This window comes from Sinocyclocheilus grahami, unplaced genomic scaffold (assembly GCF_001515645.1).
Source record: "Sinocyclocheilus grahami isolate Dianchi unplaced genomic scaffold, SAMN03320097.WGS_v1.1 scaffold137.1, whole genome shotgun sequence".
In the NCBI taxonomy this organism is placed as follows: domain Eukaryota; kingdom Metazoa; phylum Chordata; class Actinopteri; order Cypriniformes; family Cyprinidae; genus Sinocyclocheilus; species Sinocyclocheilus grahami.
In genome coordinates, this window is record NW_015505316.1 from 122,292 (window position 1) to 145,067 (window position 22,776).

Genomic DNA, 22,776 nt, shown 5'->3' on the forward strand with positions numbered 1-22,776 from the left:
AGGGAGAAAAAGAGAGAGCAAGAGTAAGCATTAGTGCAGTTCATTAAGCATCCAAAGGAAACAAGACATTATAGAAAGCAAAAGATATGAAACAAGATTCCGCATGTGGAGCCATTAGGTTATTTCTAGACTGTATTCAGCCTACGATCAATGCTGCTGTTTTTTGATTATTTGCCTCATCAGATCAGAGGTACTGTAGCTGTATCCCAAGAATGAAAGCCATTAAATATGTTGTTCGGGTCAACCCAGTCCACCACTAATGCTGTAGCCTATTCACGCATTAGCCCTGCAATGCAGCAATGGTTTTTGAATGACAGCAGCAATTTCAGTCAGGTATGCCAACTTTTCACAGAGTTTGAAAACCCCAAATTATACTTGTAGTCAAATTGTTTTGATTTGTTGTTTTGCTCCTAGTGTGAATAGGCCTTAATTCAGATATGTTTCCAACTCACTGCCTCAGGAAATTTATTTCCATTCTGTAAACATTGTAGCTTTGCCCTCAAATACTGTTGCTAGCACTCTTCTGTATACTTTATTATATTTTTGAAATATATTACTATCTATAACCATACATTTTTATATGAAAAAACTGTACTAAAATATATAATATAATTACAATTCAAGCAAATAAATACAATTTACAGCCATTACCAGCTCATATGGTTCAGCTTATAAAATCAACTCGATTTTACAGTAAAATTCAACAATAAATATGTTCTCTGGACCTAACATTAAAAATGTAGGTCAGTGAACATCATGTAACTCAGCACATGACCTAAATCAAAGTCACAGACTGCACAGAGAGATTCCTGAAAGGAAATCCAATTCAGTATTTCAGTAATAAGAGTGACATGTCTACATATTGTTACTGACAAAATGCACAGAATATGAGGGATGAAATATTCCAACAGTCCACTCAACATATTCCACTAAAATAAGAATTGACACTGAGTGTACCAAGTCTCCCTGGATTGATTTGTTTTAGATATGAATTATGTCCAATTCAAGAGTGGACCAAGAGAAGAAGAAGAAAACAAACAGTAAAGCTGGACACAAGGGAGCCAGTCACCTGAGAATATTGTTGAGGCACACTTAATGGGACCTGTGATGCCATAGTAACTGGTTGAATGAAAGTCTGTGCCACAGGAATGTTAGGAGCCCCACCACCACTTTGGCCAGTGGAAATGACAGATATCCCACCATTCTGGCCAACAGGCACATTTGGAACCCCTCCGCTCTGACCAATAGGGAGCAGCTTGGGGTGAGACATAACCCCTGCTCCTTTCACTCCCTAAATAAAGGAAACCATTCTTATCCAACAAAAGTGTACATTCAAACAACAATTACTTTTTTTTACTGAACATCAAAGGTTTCAAATGAGCAAGAATGGTGGTGTCTCAGCAGCTGGGGATGTATGGCACAAGATAAAAAGTTTGTGAACATGCAAAGTATGAAATTGTTTCCTGAAGTAGCAGTACTTACAGATGTGCCAGTGGGGTAGCTGGTTTGAGCATGAGCACATTGGTTCGCTGTCTCAGGTACAGAAAAAGCTTGGCTTTGTCCACTGACAGCAGGAAGACTCTCACCCTCTGAATATGGAAAAGTGGATCAACATTTTCACACACCATTTTGGAACAAATATTAGCTAAAAGTGCTTGTTAGATCCTATTCATTAAATGTGATTCAAAATGAATCGTGCACCTGTGAGGCCCAATGCAGTGCCTTGCTGTTGGACATGTTGGTCCACTTCCGGCAGCTCCTCTGCCTCTCCCTGACCCCCAGCAGCTGCAGCAGCTCCTGTGCCCTGTGAGGAGGTGGTGCCGGAAGGCTGGACATAAGAAAAGGAGGAGGTTAGGACCGAGGAGTCACGGCGCTCATCCAGACGTTGTTGTTGCTGCTGCTGCTGTTGGAGAAGCTGCTGTTGCCGCCGTTCCCGTGACTTCTTTATCAGAGACACCCTGTCTCTGATGGACTTCCCCACCACCTTAGCATCACTTTCATGGAAAAAGCCGGACTTCACCTATAAAGAAGCAACAGAATTGGAGCATGAGTAAAAAAAATAAAAGGGAGGGAGAATGTAAATTATGTCTTAAAGGGATAATTCACCCAAAAATGAATATCCTGTCATAATTTACTCACCCTCATGTCACACATGTATGACTTACTGTCTTTTGTGGTACACAAAAAGAGGAATTTTAAATAAACTACTGGCTTGAATGATTGGGGACTGGAATTTTTACGCTTCAGTAAGAATGCAAAAGCAAGTTGCTTTTTTCCAGTTTCTTGTGGCTTCAGCTTCAGTCCTCATTTACTTTTATTTTATTGAAAAAAGCAGATATGTTCTAAACCATAAAATCAAACCAGTTTGGAATGACATGAAGATGAGTAAACATTTTGTTTTGAATGTTTGTGAATATAAATTTATTGCCATATCAGCTTCATAGCTCATACAGATTACACATTCAACAATATAATAAATACAAACATTTAAATAAAATTCAGCTTAAAAAACAAAAAAACAAACACAATTCTCTAAAATATTCATTAAATGTACTTGTGAAAAAAGAAAAAAAAAGTTTTTTTTTTTTTTTTCTCTGGGTCCATCTTACAAAATAAGCCCTAAAATGTTTGTCCTGATAAAAAATAGTTGTCTCATGACATTAAAAACTGGGGGGAAAAACAGTTTTACAAACAGGATAGTGCTATAGTAATGACATTTTTGGGTGAACTGTTCCTTTAAAAAATGAATCACAATAAATTGGCACAAATTATAGTTTCTATTATTTCTGTTTTTATAGATTTAAAATACTTGTCCTCTTATATGTTTCTCACCATCTCTAGCGCAACTTCTTCAGCACTATCATTCTCCAAGTCGTAGCTGAACTCGATGGCCTCGTTGTCCTTGTGCTTGCCTTTGAGTTTCTTTGGCTCTTCAACCCAGATGCGCAGGGCCAGGCAGTCTTTGCAGCCTGTATCTTCCTCAGCGAGCTCCACACGCACACCAGTGTCCTCCGCAAAGAAGGCATGATTTAGAAGGTCCTTCACTGAGAGCCTGAGGGTGAAAACAGAATTGAGATGACTGCATTCTCGCTTCTCTTACAGAAGAACTTTCACTGTTTATGTGCTTACCGCTCAAGTTGGTTTTGGCGAATACAGCCCTCAATGATTTCTTTTACCTCAGGGTCATTTACTTTGTCAAAACTGGCAGGCTTGATACCCTGCAAAAAGAGAAAATGTAGTTAGCTAATTCCCCACATGATTCACAAAGCACCTCGACGCTATGTGCATACTGATTTGAAGTGCATAGTACTGCATACAAAACTTTTGTACTTAAAACCATCATAAAAAGGGTGAATTCACTAACACTAATTGTGCCCACTGTCAGTGAAGTTTATTTGCACATGCTTAAACATCTTTACCAAACAATCTGCATTGCTCAATTCCCAAAGGTTCAGGCTGGTTTTGAGTGTCAGATTGTGAAGTATGCAGCAGACTACCATAATATGCCATACTCTGTACATACTTTGCTGAAAGTATACTGGACTACACCATGTGTCAGAAATTTAATAAAGGCTCAGCATAAGTAAGTGAATTCACCCAATAATAATCTACAAAACAAGAGTCATATAAAGACTTACACTAGTGACTTTGCGGTAGATCTGTGCTGCATTTTGGCATTCTGAATATGGGTACTCCGAGGTAGCCATTTCTAGCATGCACATGCCAAAGGCATAGACATCCACTGACTCGTCATAGTGCTCCTCATACATCTCTGGGGCCATGAACTCTGGAGTACCTGAGAAATCAATACAACATTCATTTGACATTCTGTCTCTTGTTTGCATCTGTCTGCCATTTCTGCCATCTTTATCTTCTGATGCTATGGTAAAAACACAAATCTGTACAACTCATTTCTTCTTTTCTCCCTGACAATGGCCAATCAATGTGCAAGTAGTTATGACAACTTTAATTATCACAATGACCTTGAAGTCTGAAGCCTATAAATGTGCACCATTCACATGCAAGACTTTTTTTTAACGCATCACAAAGGCAAAACAAGTTTGAACCATTTTCCTCAGATTCAACTGCAAACCACAAGTATATCATATATCAAGAAGCCCTTGAACCAATTGTGTCCCTTTTTCTGGCTTGATCTCGAAACTTCTTAAATTCTAATGATGGATTTCAGCCACTGCAAGTAGAAATCATCATCTATGCAGCACCCTGCTGCTTTCACAGATCTTGGAAATCATGAAACCTTTGCAGCGACCTTGCAATAATTGTGTACATTTTCCCAAGTATGCTGCTGGTTTACCTTCTTAAAAAGAACAGTGTTATAAATGGAAGTGCTGCTTCCTTTTTTATGTTTGAACTAATTTGAATATCTGCCGTACCAACTTTCCGTGCTAAAAAAATCAATAGGTATTGATGTTTTTGTGTGTGCATACATTGCCGTCAATAATGTGGAGCAGCAAGCAGTGCCCTTTATTGTGCTCCAGTGTGGCAATACGATTTAAGTGAGCTAAAGAGATTGAGGAAGCAAGAAGAGACCTTTTCTTAGATCCTTGACAGGCACCATAATTACAGCCACCAATGTGGAAGACCTGCACCCCATTCAGGACAAGCATTTAACCAAAAGGCTATGAAGAGGTCAGTCACATATTCAAGAATATCTTTTACTACCCACAGGAAACTGAATGAAAGGCACAGACCTATGACACTCTTGGCAAACGATGTTCGCATGAGGGTGGCAAGGCCCAGGTCACCAATCTTTACTGATCCGGTCGGGCCTGTGATGAAGATATTGTCACACTTGAGGTCACGGTGCACAATGGGTGGCGTACGGGTGTGTAGGAACTGTAGACCCTTTAGGATTTGCCTGCACCAGCTTCGAAGAACCTTGGGCTTCATCACTTTAAAGCGCTTAAGGTACCTGAAGCAGAGAAAAGCAGTCACAAGTTTCTCATGAAGATGTTTTCACTCTTACTTAATGATGATGTATTGTATGAATCTTAGCAGCCTGAATGGGCCAAATATATTTACTATAATATTTACTTTTCACACATTTATATAAGTGTATTACTTATTTCAGTATTAAATAACAATGAAAATATGTAAATAATACACACGTTTTGAGCGTTCCTGAGGTCATGAGCTCAGTCACTAGGACAATGCACTTCTTGCCTCTAAGAACAGACTCCCAGGAGTCATAAAAACGCACAATGTTGGGATGCTGTAGACCCTTCAGCATTTCAGCCTCCTCTTTAAACCGCTGCTGCTCCGCTTTGGTCAGCTTTCGATCCTGACAAATAAACAAACAAAACATATTAAATATTGTAGTACATGTCATTAAACGTAGCCTGTAATGATTTAAAATTTCCTTAAAACTGTTGAACTCTGGTCTACATTTTAACTTCACAATCTGAAAAACAAAAAAACAACCAAATGACTGGAATGGAGAGCACAAAAGGGATATAGACATGTCTGAACCAATTATGATTGTACTTTTAAGCAAAAAGGACATAAGAAATGGAAAAGCTCTTGCTTCAACATCCTCTCTATGAAAGATAGAATTATTTTCACACCCAAAAGTGCTCTCGACTGTCCTATTAATCACGTTAATGACCAAGTCATAAATATTACTAACTAGTCTGTGATTTTTGTATAAATGGGATTTAAATTCTCATAGTAAAGTACTCAAATTATATTGTATTGCCTCATTAATTATGAATGTCAGCATACCATGATAGCACAGCACACTTCCAGCCACTTGCTGCTGAAAGAAAATGAGTTCCACTTTAAAAAATGTGCTGCGAGAGAGGAATGTTCAAAGCTTTGTATCCATTCCGTTTTACTGCAAGAATGTAACCCTCCCAAACACGCTACGTTATGTCTGTCATCAGCGAATCTGCCATCTTTGGTGGTTTCAATACAGCAATGTGGCAGGTGGGGTGGAGGGAGAGTATATACCGATGGCTGATCACAGCAAAACGCTTGCTTCAGCATGGACACATATGCTCAGAGACGGTACACTAGCGATCAACGGCCACCAGGTGGCCCTGGTAAAAAGGAGATGTGTGACAGGGAGGCAACACCCAGCATTAGCCTAAACATCTAATTTCAGCCACAGCGGCCACCATGACCAGATTGCCCCAGTGTGGCGGATGTTGATTAAATCCCTTCGCTGGCACAAAGTGGGGAAAATGCCACAGTGCCAACACCAAGCACACGTACACTCACTCACTCCACTGGCAAACGCCACACACACTTGTGCTGCCATGCGACACACTGATGATTAACTGTGCTCACCCTGAACAACCCCACGATACTAATAAAACATATTAGATGAAGCCTTGATGCACATTTGTTTTCAAAGGAAGAGTGAATATTATGTTATCATTTCCTCACCATCTTATTTTTTAAACATGTACAACTTTTTTCTGTAGAGGACAAAAGAAGATATTTTGAAGAATGTTTCTTCTGTTCGTGTCCATATTCACTGGGGTTTAAAACAACACTAGAGCCCTTTGACTTCCATTGTATGGACAAAAAACACCAAGACATTTTTTTTTTTTAAATATCATCTTTTATACAGGTTTAAAATGACATGAGGTTGAATAAATCATGACAATTTTCATATTAGGATGAACTATCCCTTTAAGACAAGCCACTGTTTGTTTCTTTTCTTCACTGAATCTGAACAGATGTCCCAAAAAAGGCTTGTAATCTTTAATCTGTGTGATGACAGAACATCTCTCTGAATTCTGATTTAAACAGACCAAAAAAATTAATAGGCCTAAACATTATCAGTCAAACTCTGATACTCTGCAATGGGTTCATTCAGTACATGTAGCTGAATTCAAATGAAGTACTGATTCCTTGACTTAGGCTTTGAGAGTTAGTATGTGTGACCTACATGGATAAAATAATCAAAGATGTCTGGGTCAAAGGCCACAACATTGTTATATAAGCAGTGTGTAAAATAAAAAGCCAAATAACAGTAAGAAATTACAGCTTTCACAGCTCAGCAAACTCACTGCATGAGATTTATAGACATAATTTTACTTTAATTTCTATAAACAACTTTGCAATGGCCTGCTGTCTATGCATCAACAAGTAAAGCTAATTTCTGGAGGCTGTTTTGTGGTGTACAATCTGATTTGCCATGTAATGAGGTTTCTCTGTTGTTAAACTTCCATCTGTACATCATGTCATCCTCTCTCTGCTCCCCCTTCTCTTTTAAGGCATGAACTAACTAGGTGTTAGTTTGAGGAAGTATTCTGTGGAAGCTGAGGCCTTGTTTTCTTTTCCTCCTTTCTATGCCAGTAAGTTATGTGAAGACCCATGATCAATCTGCCCACAGAACTGACAAATACACTGCATAATCTAAACACCAGTCATTCACAAAATTCTTCGCATACATTACCATTCAAATGTTTGGAGTTAGTAAGATTTCTTGTTTGAAAGAAATGTATATGTTTATTCAGCAAAGATGTCAAAAGATTTATGATATTACACAATATTTCTAAAATAATTCTTTATCCAAAATTCTGAAAAAAAATATCATGGCTTACACAAAAATATTAAGCAGCACAAGTGCTTTCAACATTGATAATAATAATAAATGTTTCTTAAACATCAAATCATCATATTAAAATGATTAGGGGATGAAAGATCATGTGGCACTGAAGACTGGAATAATGGCTGCTGAAAATGTTGCTTTGTTTTAAAATTACATCTCAAATTATATTAAAGCAAAACGTAGTAATTTTAAATTATAATAATATTTCACATTGTTCCTGTTGTTATTGATTAAAAAAAATGCAGGTTTGGTGAGCATAAGAGACCACTTTCAAAAACATTTTAAAAAACCAACCAAAAGCCCCTGCATTGTTTATTTTTTTATTATATTAAAGTTTTGAAGATTTCAGCTACCAATAAAAATGCAGTACTCTCAGCTTCACTTAAGACTTCTTAAAGCATACTCAGTCAGTTAAATTTAAATTCAATGAGTCATAATTTGTTTCCAAAACTATCATAAATCAGTTCAGCAACTCAATTCTTCAGCAACAGCGTAAAGGCACAAATATTTGTCAAGGTGTCTCTTGCTAATTCTGTGAAGGTTCCACATAAACACTGTGTTAAAGTATGTCTGCTTTGATCAGCCAATAAAAACAGAACAAGAGGAAATCTGGAGAGGATTTTCTGTGCAGATTCTGTGTGTTGTTGAATGCGCCTGTGTGTGCTTGTTTGTACAGTGCAAGCACACTTTTCATGGTATAAATGCCACTGCAGATATATATGCCTTCTATGCCATTTTTGTAGCGCTGCACACAGCGAGGCACTTATCTGTAATGTTTTGCCCTATGCAAGCATTTTCAATAACCAGAATTATTAATAATTCATTTAAATTCAGATGAATTGGAGGATCGATCCGGAATCGTTCAGGAAAGCATGACGATGCATCAGTGAATGGATTTTACCCCCACCTCTTGCATGTACACAATTTGTTTAGACCTAGTCAAGGTTGTAATCAAATGTGCAAGTTTAATAAATGTCTCATTGAAAAACCCATATTGATCAACAACTATTCAAAATCATAAAGCTACCAACATAAAACTTATAACAGTTACAAACAAACCCACACATCACTAAAAGCATCACCCCGATCCTTGAACTTTGACCATACATTTTCAGCACTACAACAAGGTTTCTTTGTGTTGACAGATGCTTCCTGTTTTGTGGTGCATTGAAAATTCATGCTGAGCTCTGTGTTTTGCGGCTAAAAGCTAACATGAGTGTATCAGCATGTGTGTGCTGGTGTTCCGTCTGCTGGTGAACTCTGAATGCTGAGTTAGTGTCTTGTAAGGGCGCCTCTATCTGTCTGAGTTTCACCGTTCCTTTGGCTTCTTCATGACAGTGTCTTGTCCTGGCTTTTATAGCATTATGTTCAGAAACCTGGGTCAGCAGTAGGGCTGTGCGATATGGACAAAAAAAACCTATCGCGATTTCTTTGATCAATTTTACGATTTAGATTTTAATCACGATTTTGACACACAGACATGCTTTACAGTCATTAATGCAGTCAGTGTAAATTTGAAACATATTTCCAAAAGAAAACCAATTAGAGCTTTATCAAAAAGCTGTAACATGTCTCTAGAACAGACATAAGGCAAAATAATCACTAAGTAAAGGTGTAACAAAATGTCTCTAGAATAGACATATATGGCAGAAAAAAGAAATTAAAAACCCAGCGTCCAGGGATTTATTTTTGCCATGCATTGGTCATAGAGCTCTTTGTGGCATTGCCTCAGATGTTGAACTAGATTTGTTGCGCCAAGTTCACACGTACTCCGTCTGCAGTGCATATACAGTATGTGTATGCTGCAGAAGCAGCACGGACTCATTTTGCTTTCGCATTTGCAGTCCGCTCCTGATCTGTGGCTGTTTACCACAAACACAACATTTATCCATTATTTTGATTTCAAATCCAAAAATGCTTTTTCAGCATTGTGATTCTCTTTTATCACAGTACAGTAATACAATCTTTCATAGACATATTCACGTTTAAACTCAATAAATATAACTTTAACTACCACCACGAGAGCCATCTATTATTGCCTTGTTTATCTAAAAGTGCACTTTTCCTTGTTTTAAATCTAGCCAAAGAGCCATGTGTTGACTGTAAAACAGTAGACTTTAATTATATGCATTTATGGTGTAATTACTAATTTTCCGTGTCAATTCATGTTCATTTTTACCGCAAATAATGCACTGTCACTTTACTTCAGTGCGTGCAGCACAGCAGAAATAGATTCTGTGCGGAAACTATCGCAGCATGACTGCTGCAGATGCACCGCTCCTGGATCGCACTGCCGGACCGCAATTGCGTGCAGTGTGAACGCTCGGATTCGTTAACATGGGTGTGGAAAAAATACACACCACAGACGGAGTGTGTGAACCTGGCGTTACGTTTGTATGCCCGCCTGGTCTATTTAGAAATCGCGTAAGCTCAAATCGCGATTTTATGACGATTTCGATTAATCGCACAGCCCTAGTCAGCAGTGGCAAGGAGAATTAAGAAAGTGAGTGATTAGTCATGTCATGTAAAACCAGATGGACATTTTTTGTGTTTACACACTATTGTCTGGCTATCTGGCTGAAATTTCCCTTTTATGGAATCACAGACACAGGATTTGAACCTGAACCTTCCAGGTTGCAAAATCACTGACCATGGCACCTGGTAAAGCTTGGTAATGAGTTTGGGTCGTTCAATATCTAAGGCTTATTAGTCACAAACGACGCCACACATTTAAATGAGAAACAAACCGGTCAGGCAACCTGTCAACCACACTTTAAACATTATGCAAGTTTCCATGCTAAAGTTGCGTCTGCTGAGTTTGTCCGTGTGTTTGTTCAGTTGTCAGGTGAGGCTCCAGTAACTCAGGCTACCGTAAACAGTGTAAAGCCTAAGCCAGCCTGACCCTTTCCACAAAAAAGAAACACTTCAGGACCTGTCACCTGTTCAGTCCGAAAAAGCCCACAAAAACGCAACACATGAATGCTTGCTGAACTCCCTGTGTGCTGATGAAACATAAGAAGTATGCATTAGTACACAATGCTTACATCATGGCTTTTAAATTGAGTTTAGCGGTGCCATCCACATTCACTAATCTAAACGAATTCTCTGATCCCTGTGGATGTGTAAAGCAATCATGACTATCATCTTTTTATTATAGTGCTAGTCGATACGCCTTTTGGGTTTAACTGCAATGAAGAGGCAAGGGAGGGTGGATGATCAGCTCATATTACTAACACATTCACTGTAATAGAGCTTCATGGCAAATGCAACATAATACCCACTAGCTTAATGCATTGCAATGAAGACACATGCCTGTCTTCGTGTATATGTGTGTGCGCTATAGTGAAAACAAACATGACAAGAAACATTTAGATAGTTTTAGTAAGCAATCCTTTAATAACTAATAAATGCACTATTACAAACAACTGATCGCATGACAAAATTATTCAAACATATAATATCAAGACTTAGGCTCAATCCCAATTCTACCCCTTACCCCTACACTTACTTTCGCACGTTCACGTTCACGTGAAGGGGTAGGGGTGCCTCGATTCTCTTTTGGTTGGAGGCGTCGAGGTAGGGGGAAGGGCCAGATAGCCCTTCAAATGAAGATTTTTCGGGACGACACTTCAAACGAAGGGGTATGAGAATTATCTCAGCATAAACCAACTACAGCGGCAATATGGCTGCCCGAGCAAACAAAAAGACACGTAAATGTAATCATTTTTGGCAATAATAAAGATTTTAATGAAAAGTAATCATTTGTTTTTTGTTACATTCAATCGTGTGTTCATATTTACGGTCATGTTATTCAAAGAAATGTTTGCAAAAAAAAAAGTTGCTAAAGTTTGCTAATGTTAAAACATTACTGACTGTACAATAGTGCCACAACATATTTTCATATCTGATCAGGGCAATAGGGAGGCTATTCCCCTCAATAATTAGAAATCGCTAAACCTTTTTCTCAAATATTGCTAATTCGAGAGAGAGAGAGAGAGAGAGAGAGAGAGAGAGAGAGAGAGAGAGAGAGATGAAAGGTGCGTGTACGCACTTCTGTGCATCTCAATGAGTGAGCTTACTTCAAAAACAACGATTTTATCCTCTCGTTGCTAGAAAATATAATGTAGTGATTCAGTATTTAAACTTATTAATAAAAGTCACGGGGCAGCACTGACAAGTTTCTTTGCTCCTGGATGTGTGAGCTGTGCAATATCTGATGTGTGTGTATTGTAGGAGCTAGACGACGTATGATGACATGTAATGGTATAGTAGTGGTGTCCCATTTCTTAGGGGAATATTTTCACCCCTACCCTTGACACTTTGTTTCAAGGGACAAGGGGAATGGGGTAGGGGTATAAAATAGAATTTGGATTGAGCCTTAGTCTAATAGCTAGAACAGAAATAAATATGTATTACTCAAAGAAGGACATTTCAGAAATACCTGAACAGACTGATGTTTGATGATGATGACTAAATATTGTTGATAGTGACTAATTTTCATATTTTTTTCTGAAATGACTAATAATTGCAGACCGGGAGTCATTAAGCATTTTTATAAAAAAAAACAGAGCTCTAGAAAAGGATAACATTATTTCTATTTTTAAAATAATAATAGTAATATATTTTTTAAGATTAACTAATACAAACCCGATTCCAAAAAATTTGGGACACTGTACAAATTGTGAATAAAAACAGAATGCAATGATGTGGAAGTTTCAAATTTCAATATTTTATTCAGAATACAACATATATGACATATCAAATTAAACTGAGAAAATGTATAATTTTAAGGGAAAAATAAAGGTTTCATGAAATCTGTGAGCTAAAATGTCTGAAAGAGATAAAGCGAATGATAGTCGAATGATCATGTGATCTTAACCTGTTGGCCCCAATGATGTGTCCAGCTCCGCAAAATAGATTTTATTACATTACTGATATGATTGGAGTCTTCATCTCATCATGTGACTGTAAATGATTTAAACATATTTTCAAAAGTACCATTCATTACTGAGTGCACCTGTATGTCTAAACGTGATTCTACTGGAATGTTGAGGACACTGACCTTTTGCCCAGATGGGATTGGCCTCTGTGTTTAACAGAGGGCTCAGAGCTCTGCCATCAGAATGAAGACGTTCATACTGAGCCTTTGCCTCAGTTTCTCTTTTACTCAGAGCCACATGATGTCACTGAATGTCTGACTTCAAATTTGACCACAACTGATAGGGTGAAAAGTTCTGCTGTGCTCAAGGTACATTACTCTGAATTAAATGTTTAGTCTGGGAGAGAGACAGTACAACTCAGAATTGCTAAAAAGCTCTAATTTCTGACTTCATTATGGACCTTTTCTGCCAACATTTTGGCAAAAATTATTCCCATGATGCCATAAATGATATAATTAAAATCACATAAGTCTTGTCAATGGATTTTGTAACCACTGCTTCCAGAGCACATGATTCTTCATAACACCCACATTCGGAGTGTAGAAAAGCTACAGAAGACCCCAATCCAAAATGAATATTCATATATCTAGTGCATCCCTAATTGTATGAACAGTGTTTCAGCTAGTCTATTTATAAAAAGACAGGCATCCAAAGAAAAGCAGTATTATTTTTACTCCTTGTAAAATGTAAAAAAAAATAAAAATAAATGTCTATGGTCTGGAGTGATTTTTGTTGTGGCAGGAGCTGAGCTGGGGCAGACTGGTCTGGTTTGGGCTGCTTGCATTCAGCCAGTTGTGTTTCTGCATGAGTTGTGCTGTCTGTGCAGGCTTTTTGTTCAGGCCTGACAGGCCCCCACTGTAATTAACTCCCTGGATCACCCTGTATACTCAATCACACGGACAGAGAGAACACCCCTCCAACACTGTACGCCCCACACACACGCACACAACACTGTAGTGTTCACGTGCCAGTATAGAGCTGCAAGGAGTAGAGCGCATAATAAATCTGAGTTGCATCTGCACTCACACAATGTAATACATTAAGAAAGAAACTCCTACTGACAAACTCAAAAATATATGTTTAAAACATGTTCACTAAAAGCTTTATATGAGACATAAAAGAGGGATAAATTGAAATGTGAACATCTATTTCCCACTCTTACAAGTGTTTTAACAGTTAATCCCTATCTCAACAGTCCCTTCCCTTCCAGTGTGTGTGGACTTTTGTGTGTATGTGTGGGTCAGGTTATGCCCACATTGTGGGGAACAACTGTACCCACTAGGATAGTATAAACTGAAAGCACACTGTTGGGACCAGCGAATGGTCCCCATAAGGACCATGGCTTAATAAACATAAATAATGTTTTAATGAAAACGTATAACAGCAAAAAAACGATTTAGAAAATATAATTACTCACAAACGTCAAGGGAAAGTTCCTAGAGAAACAACATTATTAAATATCAAACCAATACTAACAACAACAAGCTGATCTTTTTTTTCTCATCTTATTCCAGACAATCATTAAACTGTCAATATTACAATTTTATACACATTTTAAAGTTATTTAGACAAATAAAAAATTAAACGGAGCCAGTTTAAATGCTACAAGTGAATTTAGGCATAAAACATCACTCGATTACTTTTAAGTGTTATTAAATTAGTATTTTTAAAATTGGCATGGAATGGAAATTCACCCCATTTTTCCTAAATATATGTTACTGATCTAATTGAGAATGATTCAACAATGCATGTTTATTTTTTACATTTGAAATTTCATTTAAAGCTGCAGTTCGTATGTTTTGCCTTTTTGTCACCATCTCTGTTTGAAAACCTGCAATTGCAGCTGTTTGCAGAATTATCTTCCTTGCGTGGGTTGTGCGGCGGCACGGTTCCAGCGCGGATGAATTAATGTTTTGAGTAGTATGTGTGGCCTACTTCGCAATCACAGATTCTAGCCTACGCCTTGGAATACATGACCCAAATAAGCATTTTCACCGGATATTGTCATCTGAACACGCGAGTAACAAGTCTGCCACATTTGTTCTGACCAACTGAGGAAAAAAGCATTACAATAAATCATGCTACCAATGGTGATTTAATCTACAGATCGGTTAGCTCATATCACATTAAACTTTGCAAATTATTATTATTGTTATACTTTATTCTCAAATTGTTAATGTTAACAACATCAGCATTACGTGACTATAAGAATATAGTGTGTATTGAGTGTAGATTTCAATTTCTGTACAGTCTAACTTAGGGCTGGGCAATATAGCTAAAAAATTTATCAACGATATAATGTTTCATATCGTTCAGTATTGATAATTATTGATATTTTTTATAACTTTTTTAAATTTAACTACTGTATTTTTAAATTAACCCAATTTATTGAGACAAACAACAAATCTTTTTTTTGTTTTGTTTTAACAATCAATCACAAAATTAAAATTAAACAAATATCTCATTTCTAATGTTTTATATGCAGATTAAATAGGTTTTAAGGAAACTTTTGGCTTGTCTCCCGAGGCCACAAGTGGGCGCAATGAGCAAAATAATGCAGCGCATTTAAATTGTCAACACAAGGAGACGGTCTATTCAAAAAACGTGCATACGTCTAAATTAACTCATAAAAATCAAATATAATTTTGTAAATTGCATAAATAATTATGAACAAAACAGCATCATGTATTTATGCATTGCTTAATCCAAAGAGCCGAAGCGCCCATCACACAGATTGCATTTAAAAACATATGAGATGCAGTGAAAAGGAATAAACATCCACAAATTCATGACGTGCTTTCTAAAAGTTTAAACTGTTTTAACTTTGCATGGCTTTCTATACTCTTGTGTGAGACACGAGTGCAGCAGTCATATTTGTCCGTCGAAAAATGCGCGGATTATGCCTTCTGTGTGAATAGCTTGGTTTCGTAGCCCAGTTTGTGCCGATTATGGTGCTACTAAACTTAGTCATTAAAATGTTTATTAGCAACTGAAAAAAGCACAAATGTCAGGACATGTCAAAACTTCTCCAGGGCCCAAAACACCCTCAGACCCCAGAGGGTTAACCTAATCAAGATCTTCTCCGCATTTAGCTACTATATTTCTCTAATATTTTGAATGAATAACACCGTAGTGGCACGTCTCGTGGGCTAGACTAACAAAACATTAAACTACAACGTCACTTACATCATCATCACCGCATCTCGCGCGCCACTGATGACGCTCCCTGATGCACACCTAACATTCAAATGCAAATGTTTATTTTAAATTCGACTAATATTCATTCTTTATTCACAATCTCCTCATCACAGGCAGGCACAGCACTCATTTCAGCGTGTTTGTGTGTGCTGTCTGCGTCACTCATAGCACGTGCCTATATCATATGCTATATCAAACATTTTTTCTATCGTTATCGAAGGTGTACTGTCGATAAATACCGATACAGTTTTATTGCCCAGGCCTAGTTTAACCTCTAATTGTCAAACCAATCGAATTTCATATTAAGAAATTTTAACCCAAAAAGCAAATTATGCTCCCTTTGAACTGGCTGTCTTTAAAATACAAATCTTTTGTAATCCCAGGCTATCTGTAATAAGAAGCACATTTAAAACTGGAATATAATTTAATTTCATTCACATGTGTTTCATAAACACAATTGTTTCTGGATTACAATCCGCCATCGAAATGATACATTTAATTATTCCAGCTGCTGTGAGAAAAGGCTATAAACGATCTGCCACCTGCAGGATCCTCACATGCGTTAGCCTAGTAGCCGGGACAACTTCTTTATGTTTACAGAAGTGACATAATGATGCAGCGCCATGCTCAAATTTGCTCGAAAACAGATCCGGCGTGACGCAGCTGACACAGAACAGCATACGTTGTTTACATGCAGATGATACTCTCCAAAATGGCGCTACAGGGTAATGCGGAGGAGATGAATTGTTGAATAAAGTCGTTTTTTTTTTTTCTTTCTTTTGAGCACAAAAAGTATTCTCGTAGCTTCGTAAAATTATGGTTGAACCCCTGATGTCACATGGATTATTTTACAGATCTCCTTGCTACGTTTCTGGACTTGGGAACATTTCAGTTTTATTGCTGTCTATGCAGAGTCAGACAGCTCTCAGATTCCATCAAAAATATCTTCATTTGTGTTCCGAAGATTAGATAAGATAAGGTTAGAAACGACATGAGGGTGAGTAATTAATGACAGAATTTTCATTTTTGGGTGAACTAACCCTTTAATAAAAACAATGTATTTCTACCTTTCATTTACATAAAGAACTCAAACATTGTTTTCATGAATGCCTTGGGAGAAGAGCATGTCAAAGCGAGACGAGCAGGCTGTTGTTACCGGATATGCAAGCCTACTGTGAGAGGGACTCTTCACACCTCACTGGTCTCATGTTCTTATAATCACTTACGAGTGTCTTGGTCAGAGCTCCACAGCATTGTTTTTATAGTTCTTCACACACTATAATCATGCATGGGTTAGAACAGGATGTTTTGATGGCATTCTTGAGAAGAAAAAGCTAATAAAAATGTTGAAACCAATTCCGACAGTCATTTTTTGTGATTCAATTAGGCATGGAGTTATGAAGGTTCGATCAATATACAATTCTGATAATTTATCAGGCTATTAAGGATTGTTTCATGAGAATTCATGATATGAAAGTATACCCAGGAAGTAATTTTGCTCATTAAAGGAGAGATAATTGCAAATCATCAGTTTTGTGCTTACGTTAACTGTAATTAAAGCAGATTTGTGTGATTTTGCCTGCAGCGGGGCACTGGTTTTATGAAAGACAGAGGCATGTTTTTTTTCGCTCTAGGATTGCTCAGAGCAGGGTTTCTCTCACTGGGGAGTGAGAAATGGAAAACCCAGAGCGATAACAGAAAGCTTTGAGCAGTGAGAGGAAATCCTGCTGTTGTACTAAATATCCGAAAGGCTACCTGAACCATAAGGCCGCTGATATTCAGAACAGCAGCTCTTGCTCATGCGATAATGCTCTTTAGAGTCATCTGTAGTTATAATTGAAGATAGGCCGGTCACGATAACAACTTTTTGTTGTGCGATATATTGCCCCAGAAATAATTGCGATAAGCGATATTATTGTCATTTTAAAGACCATTTTATGCTGAATATACAATCATAATGTAACAGCATAATAATGCAATAAGGCCTACACACTTCCAAATGACATCAAACTTTTAATTTTTAAGAATATTTAGATCATGGAAATTAAGTATCAAAATATTAGATTCCTTAAAAAAACTGAATAAATATTAAATATACATTTTCTAACAAAAAGTGCAAAGGAACAAGTAGAAAAAAAGAAAAATGCACAAAGAACTTGTATGCAGATTTTTCCATCTACAGAATTTTTCCCGGACCTTCTTTTCTCTGTAAATTAAGGGTGCACACGATTGCTGAAAAACACAATCACTACTTAGCAGTCAGATGTCCGTATGCACAAAGACACAGATCCCTAAACAAAACCCTATCTGCAGATTAAACTTTTTTTTGTGCATTTTTAAATTTGAACTAGCACCTCATGACTACATGTTATGTAATAGAAGCTGCAAAAGACACAGGCGCAAGCGGAATGTACAAAACATGGTGACACAAATTTTTAAGTAAATATAATGGCCGATATATTGCGTCACCAAAAATTATTGAGGTCATGTACCTACAGTATATTGCGCGATAAGTTGATATATTGATTATTGCGACAGGCCTAATTAAAGATTAGAAAAATGAGTGAAACTCTACTCACATGAAAGTCCAAAGGCATAACAGAGCCATTTTATGATTCTTTGTAAGTGTATTAGATCAGCTTGTTTGGACATCTCTGCATATATAAGGGTGTGTGTGGTTAGCATTAACAGCTTCTCTCTGGGACTGATGCCATGTTAATCCTCTATTTGGCTCATCTATCACCCAGTCCCTATTACACACTCCTTCAGCACTTTCGATTGTATTGCACACACAGTACAGAGTTCTTAACTGAATTTTCTTGACAATATGGCGGTCACTATTATGGAATTTTGGCTTATGATTGATTGACATACAAATAATTTTGATCATGTCACTAGAATGATATCCTATGAGCAAATATTTGTAAACAAATATTGCACAGGGTAGAATGACATGAATAACATGGCTCAACAGTAAGACTTATTTCAGCTGTTTTTGTCAGGGCAGTGGTTAAGATTTTTACTTAATCTCCACACAATTTTATAGTAAATAAATTTTAGCATTTTTTAAAATTAAAATGAAAGCAAAATATTATTTTTTTATTAAACAAAACAAAAACTAAGTTTTAAATTCACAATTATAGCTATAAATATCTTTAAAAAAATAAATAAATAAATAAAATACACTTCTGGTAGCTAGATAATTCTACCTTGGACAAATTTAAATCAGCATAAAACACATCATGGAGAAATCAGTTCATTAGTGTAACCTGCAGTAACCAAAAATGTTTGCACTATAAATGAATTAATTACTTTAATGAGGAACTAATGTGATCAAGCACTTTGCATTTTAACAATGCGCATAAGAAATGAACTGCACAATGGACTCAAAGAGAAACACACTTACTGAGAGATACAGTACAGTAGCACACTGTAAACGTCAAATCTCTCACATAACGTAATACTGGAGAAACATGACATTTAACTTCAAATTCCCTTATTTGGATGGTAATGAGTAAGGCTGGGTTGTGTCACAAATTTCATAATTCGATTCGATACTCATTCACAAGCTTGCGATTTGATTCAATATAGATTTTGGATACATATCTGGTAAAGTACATGCCAAATTTTCAAGGAAAAAAATCTCAACTAATGCTGTAAAATATACATGAGAGTCAGTTGGAACTACATTATAATATTGAAGGTTATAATTGACTGATTTGTGCTGTAGAACTGCTTAAATTGCACTTAATGAAGTTTTTATAATAATTAAGTTACAATTACTTAAGTTATGTTTTTTTTTATATACAAAAAGAGAATGGCTGTCATAACTTGGACGGATTTATTCAAACATAAATAAAACATTAAAGAACAGTAAAAAATTATAATGAATGTTATATGGTGCATATATTTAGCAAAATACCCCTCTCTGCAGTTTATTTTTCTATCTGACTAATGAGTTTATGGTCACCGAATATGCTTTCTGAGGTACGTTAAATGTGATGTTACATGAATTGTTTAAAAGCTGTTATTTTGATGTCATTGCGCGGCTGAAACACTGATTGAGCGATTACATGAGACTCTTTCTTTTAACTTACCTTCGGATGTGTAGTCATTTATTTTATGCTGAAACTGGTATTAATGAGGAGATGATCAGTTCATGTGCGCCTCGTGCTGCAGCATCTGTTGAACGGAGGCGCTGCAGCGATCTGTCACTCAAGATTAAACAGCGCCAAAACGGCATTTATTGTTTGAATACTGCAATACAATGGACATAAATTGAAATCTGAGACTTAAGTTTCATATTAATAGTACCAACGCACAATACTTATTGCGATATATTGAATGGGAGGTGCGCTTCAAAGTTCCATCCATTAACTGAAAACAGGCTACACTAATCGATTCTTGGGATTTAAGAATCTATATCGTTTCGTAAAAATGAGAATCGATTAAAATCGATATCTCAATATTTTTTACTCAGCCCTAGTAATGAGTGACTGGAAGGTAATCACAAAATAATTGTACTCATTACAACTGAGAACATAAAACAGCACCATCATCTCACATACAGTTTCCTAACAAACAACATCATCATCATCTCACAAAGTTTCTTAACAAACCAGTGTCTCATTCTGTTCCGGACTGCCTCTTGTCCAAGGTTTTTAGGAAACACCTATAACCACATTGTGTCAAACAGCTCACATCAGAACTCTGCTTTAGGAGATGGATAGTTTAGTTCTGTATCACATTACTCTCTCTAAGCAGCAGCATGAACTGTTGGGGTCAAGGAGGCTTGAGAGAATGTCTCCTAAACTACGGATTCATCTGCTCAAACTCAGTCAAGAGATTAAACCACAGTTCATACCAGAAGGATTAAAGTGAATATTACAATCTGTGCGCAGAAAACAGTCTTTTATGTTTACTTTATTACAAGTACCAGGCTGGCCCACCTGCTGGCATAAGGAGGAGAAAGTTGAGGGTGGTTCAAAATAATGAACTGCATTTATTTGCACATGCTGCCCGCATTGTTTTAGTATTATATCAGATAAGCAAACACATGCTGAAATATTGCAAACTAAAGCGGTGCAACGGTTTAGTGAATTGGACCCTGAGTGTGTGTGGGATTAGCTCCAAGCCAAACACAAGTCCCAACCTTTCAACACAAAGCAACCAAACAAACCACACATGATAAAGAGAGAGAACTGAGAACAAATATCAGATTGCTCATTCAGTCACTCTTTTGCAATATGTCACTGTTCCTCTTTTACTGCGATACTGAGCATCACAGATCTGTATTCCACTGCAGTACCTTTTGCTTGTTTTTCTGTTGTTTGTTTAGAACTGAGTCTTAATCATACCTGCAGACTCGCAAGAGGTCAAAAAGGAGACATAGTTCACCCTTGTAAGAGGGTCTGTGGGCATCCCACCCAGAAGAAAATTTTTGAGAATTTAACATGTAAATGAAGCGTTCTGGTGCACTCTGACAACAAAATAAAGGAAAAAGACAACATATGCTTCAAGTAAAAAAAGCACATTTATACCACAAACTTTTTGGACAGTGCAGCTCTGTTGACATCGGTGTTCATACTTCTCTTTGTGAGCAGTGGAGTAATTTAATTTAGCAAATTTTAATGTTCACATTAGAGTGCGCATACTCTCAACAAACTCCATCTTTTCACTGCAGAGGAAACAGAAGCTGCATCTGTGGCATTAGATGTATTTACACAGACTGTTTGATGAAGCTGAGGTGCACCAGTAGAAGACGGTACATTTTTAGACGAAGAATGGTTAGAATGGTCACAGACAAACCACAGACCACCTCCAAAGAGCTCCAAGAACATCTTGCTGCTTAATGAACGAGACATTAGTCATTCATTCAAAGACGTGTACGTTTTTGTGACCACTTTCTTTATGAATGGGTTACTGAATCATTGACTCACTTTATTCGTTCAAAAACGTGGATTCATTCAGTATCGAAACACTTGTTCGGTGACACAAAACAGTTCTGCTGTGGCTTTGATTGAAACTTTGTCAGCGAACTTGAGCAAAAACGGTCAATATTGTATTACAAATTGCGAACTTTGTATCTGTTTAACTCACAATGAAGAACTTCCACGCCAACGACATGTTTACATGTGGATGTGAGCGTAAGAGTGCCGTCAAAACGGACCGGCTGTGAGATGAGGTGTGTTCGATTTGAAGCAGCAGAGCGCAGACCGATCGGACATCAAAGTACCGCGAGAGCGATTCGAAAGTGCTGTGATGTCATACAGCGATCGGTCTGCACATTGCTGCTTCAAGTCGAACTGAAAAAGGGACTTTGGTCGAACAAATCCCTGTCTACGGGTCTACACACCCAAATCTCTCTTTCTCTCTCTGCCCAGAACCCCCCCCAAAAAAACTCTTCGGATCTAGACGATTCACATAAATTGCATATTTTGATTCAAAATATTTGCTGAAAAGCCACTAGTTTGCAGGTATGGTTAATAACCTTTTTTTCAACATCTTTCTTCCATTTTCAAATCTACAGCAGAATGAAATCCAATTCACCCCTATTAGCCCACTGTTTGTACACATATTAGTAGGGTTGGGTATTGTTTTAATTTTATAGATTCCTATTCTTATCGATTCCTAGTTTCGATTCCAATAAGACAAAAAAATCCAATATAAAAAAAAATTAAGTCAAACATTTAGATGTCAAACATTTATTCTGTCTTTTTACAAAGCATTCTGTTGCAGCTGAATAACACGGGCAAAAATCAGCAGCCTACAGAACACTGAAAGAGGAATTTTGCCTATGCTTTAAAAAAAAAACTAGATTAATATAAATTTCAAATATTAAAGCGTTAAAGACAAGTAAACAGTCAGTAATAAGATAGGAACAAACAAATCAATTAGCAATATCATAAATAAATACAACTGAACAAAATTTCAGGTACAGAAACTGTAATTAAAAGTTTAAAAACACTGCATAGTTTTCTTTTCATAAAATATAGATTAATCAATTAAAGTTATTAAATATATTCAGTCAAGATCAGTGAATGATTTTCTTTTGTT

General features: G+C 37.0%; 1 protein-coding gene across 2 annotated transcripts in view; it reads right to left on the reverse strand.

The window, feature by feature from the left end:
* LOC107591065 (serine/threonine-protein kinase WNK2-like) overlaps positions 1 to 22,776 on the reverse strand; it is a 58,630-nt gene that overhangs the window by 9,351 nt on the left and 26,503 nt on the right. For both annotated transcript variants that reach the window (XM_016280065.1, XM_016280066.1), the window contains exons 3-10: positions 5,130 to 5,302; positions 4,713 to 4,933; positions 3,639 to 3,796; positions 3,130 to 3,218; positions 2,833 to 3,052; positions 1,702 to 2,020; positions 1,483 to 1,589; positions 1,070 to 1,291 (exon numbers count right to left, since the gene is read on the reverse strand). In XM_016280065.1, coding sequence (XP_016135551.1) covers positions 1,070 to 1,291; positions 1,483 to 1,589; positions 1,702 to 2,020; positions 2,833 to 3,052; positions 3,130 to 3,218; positions 3,639 to 3,796; positions 4,713 to 4,933; positions 5,130 to 5,302 — 1,509 coding nt within the window. The remainder of the gene's footprint in view (positions 1 to 1,069; positions 1,292 to 1,482; positions 1,590 to 1,701; positions 2,021 to 2,832; positions 3,053 to 3,129; positions 3,219 to 3,638; positions 3,797 to 4,712; positions 4,934 to 5,129; positions 5,303 to 22,776) is intronic.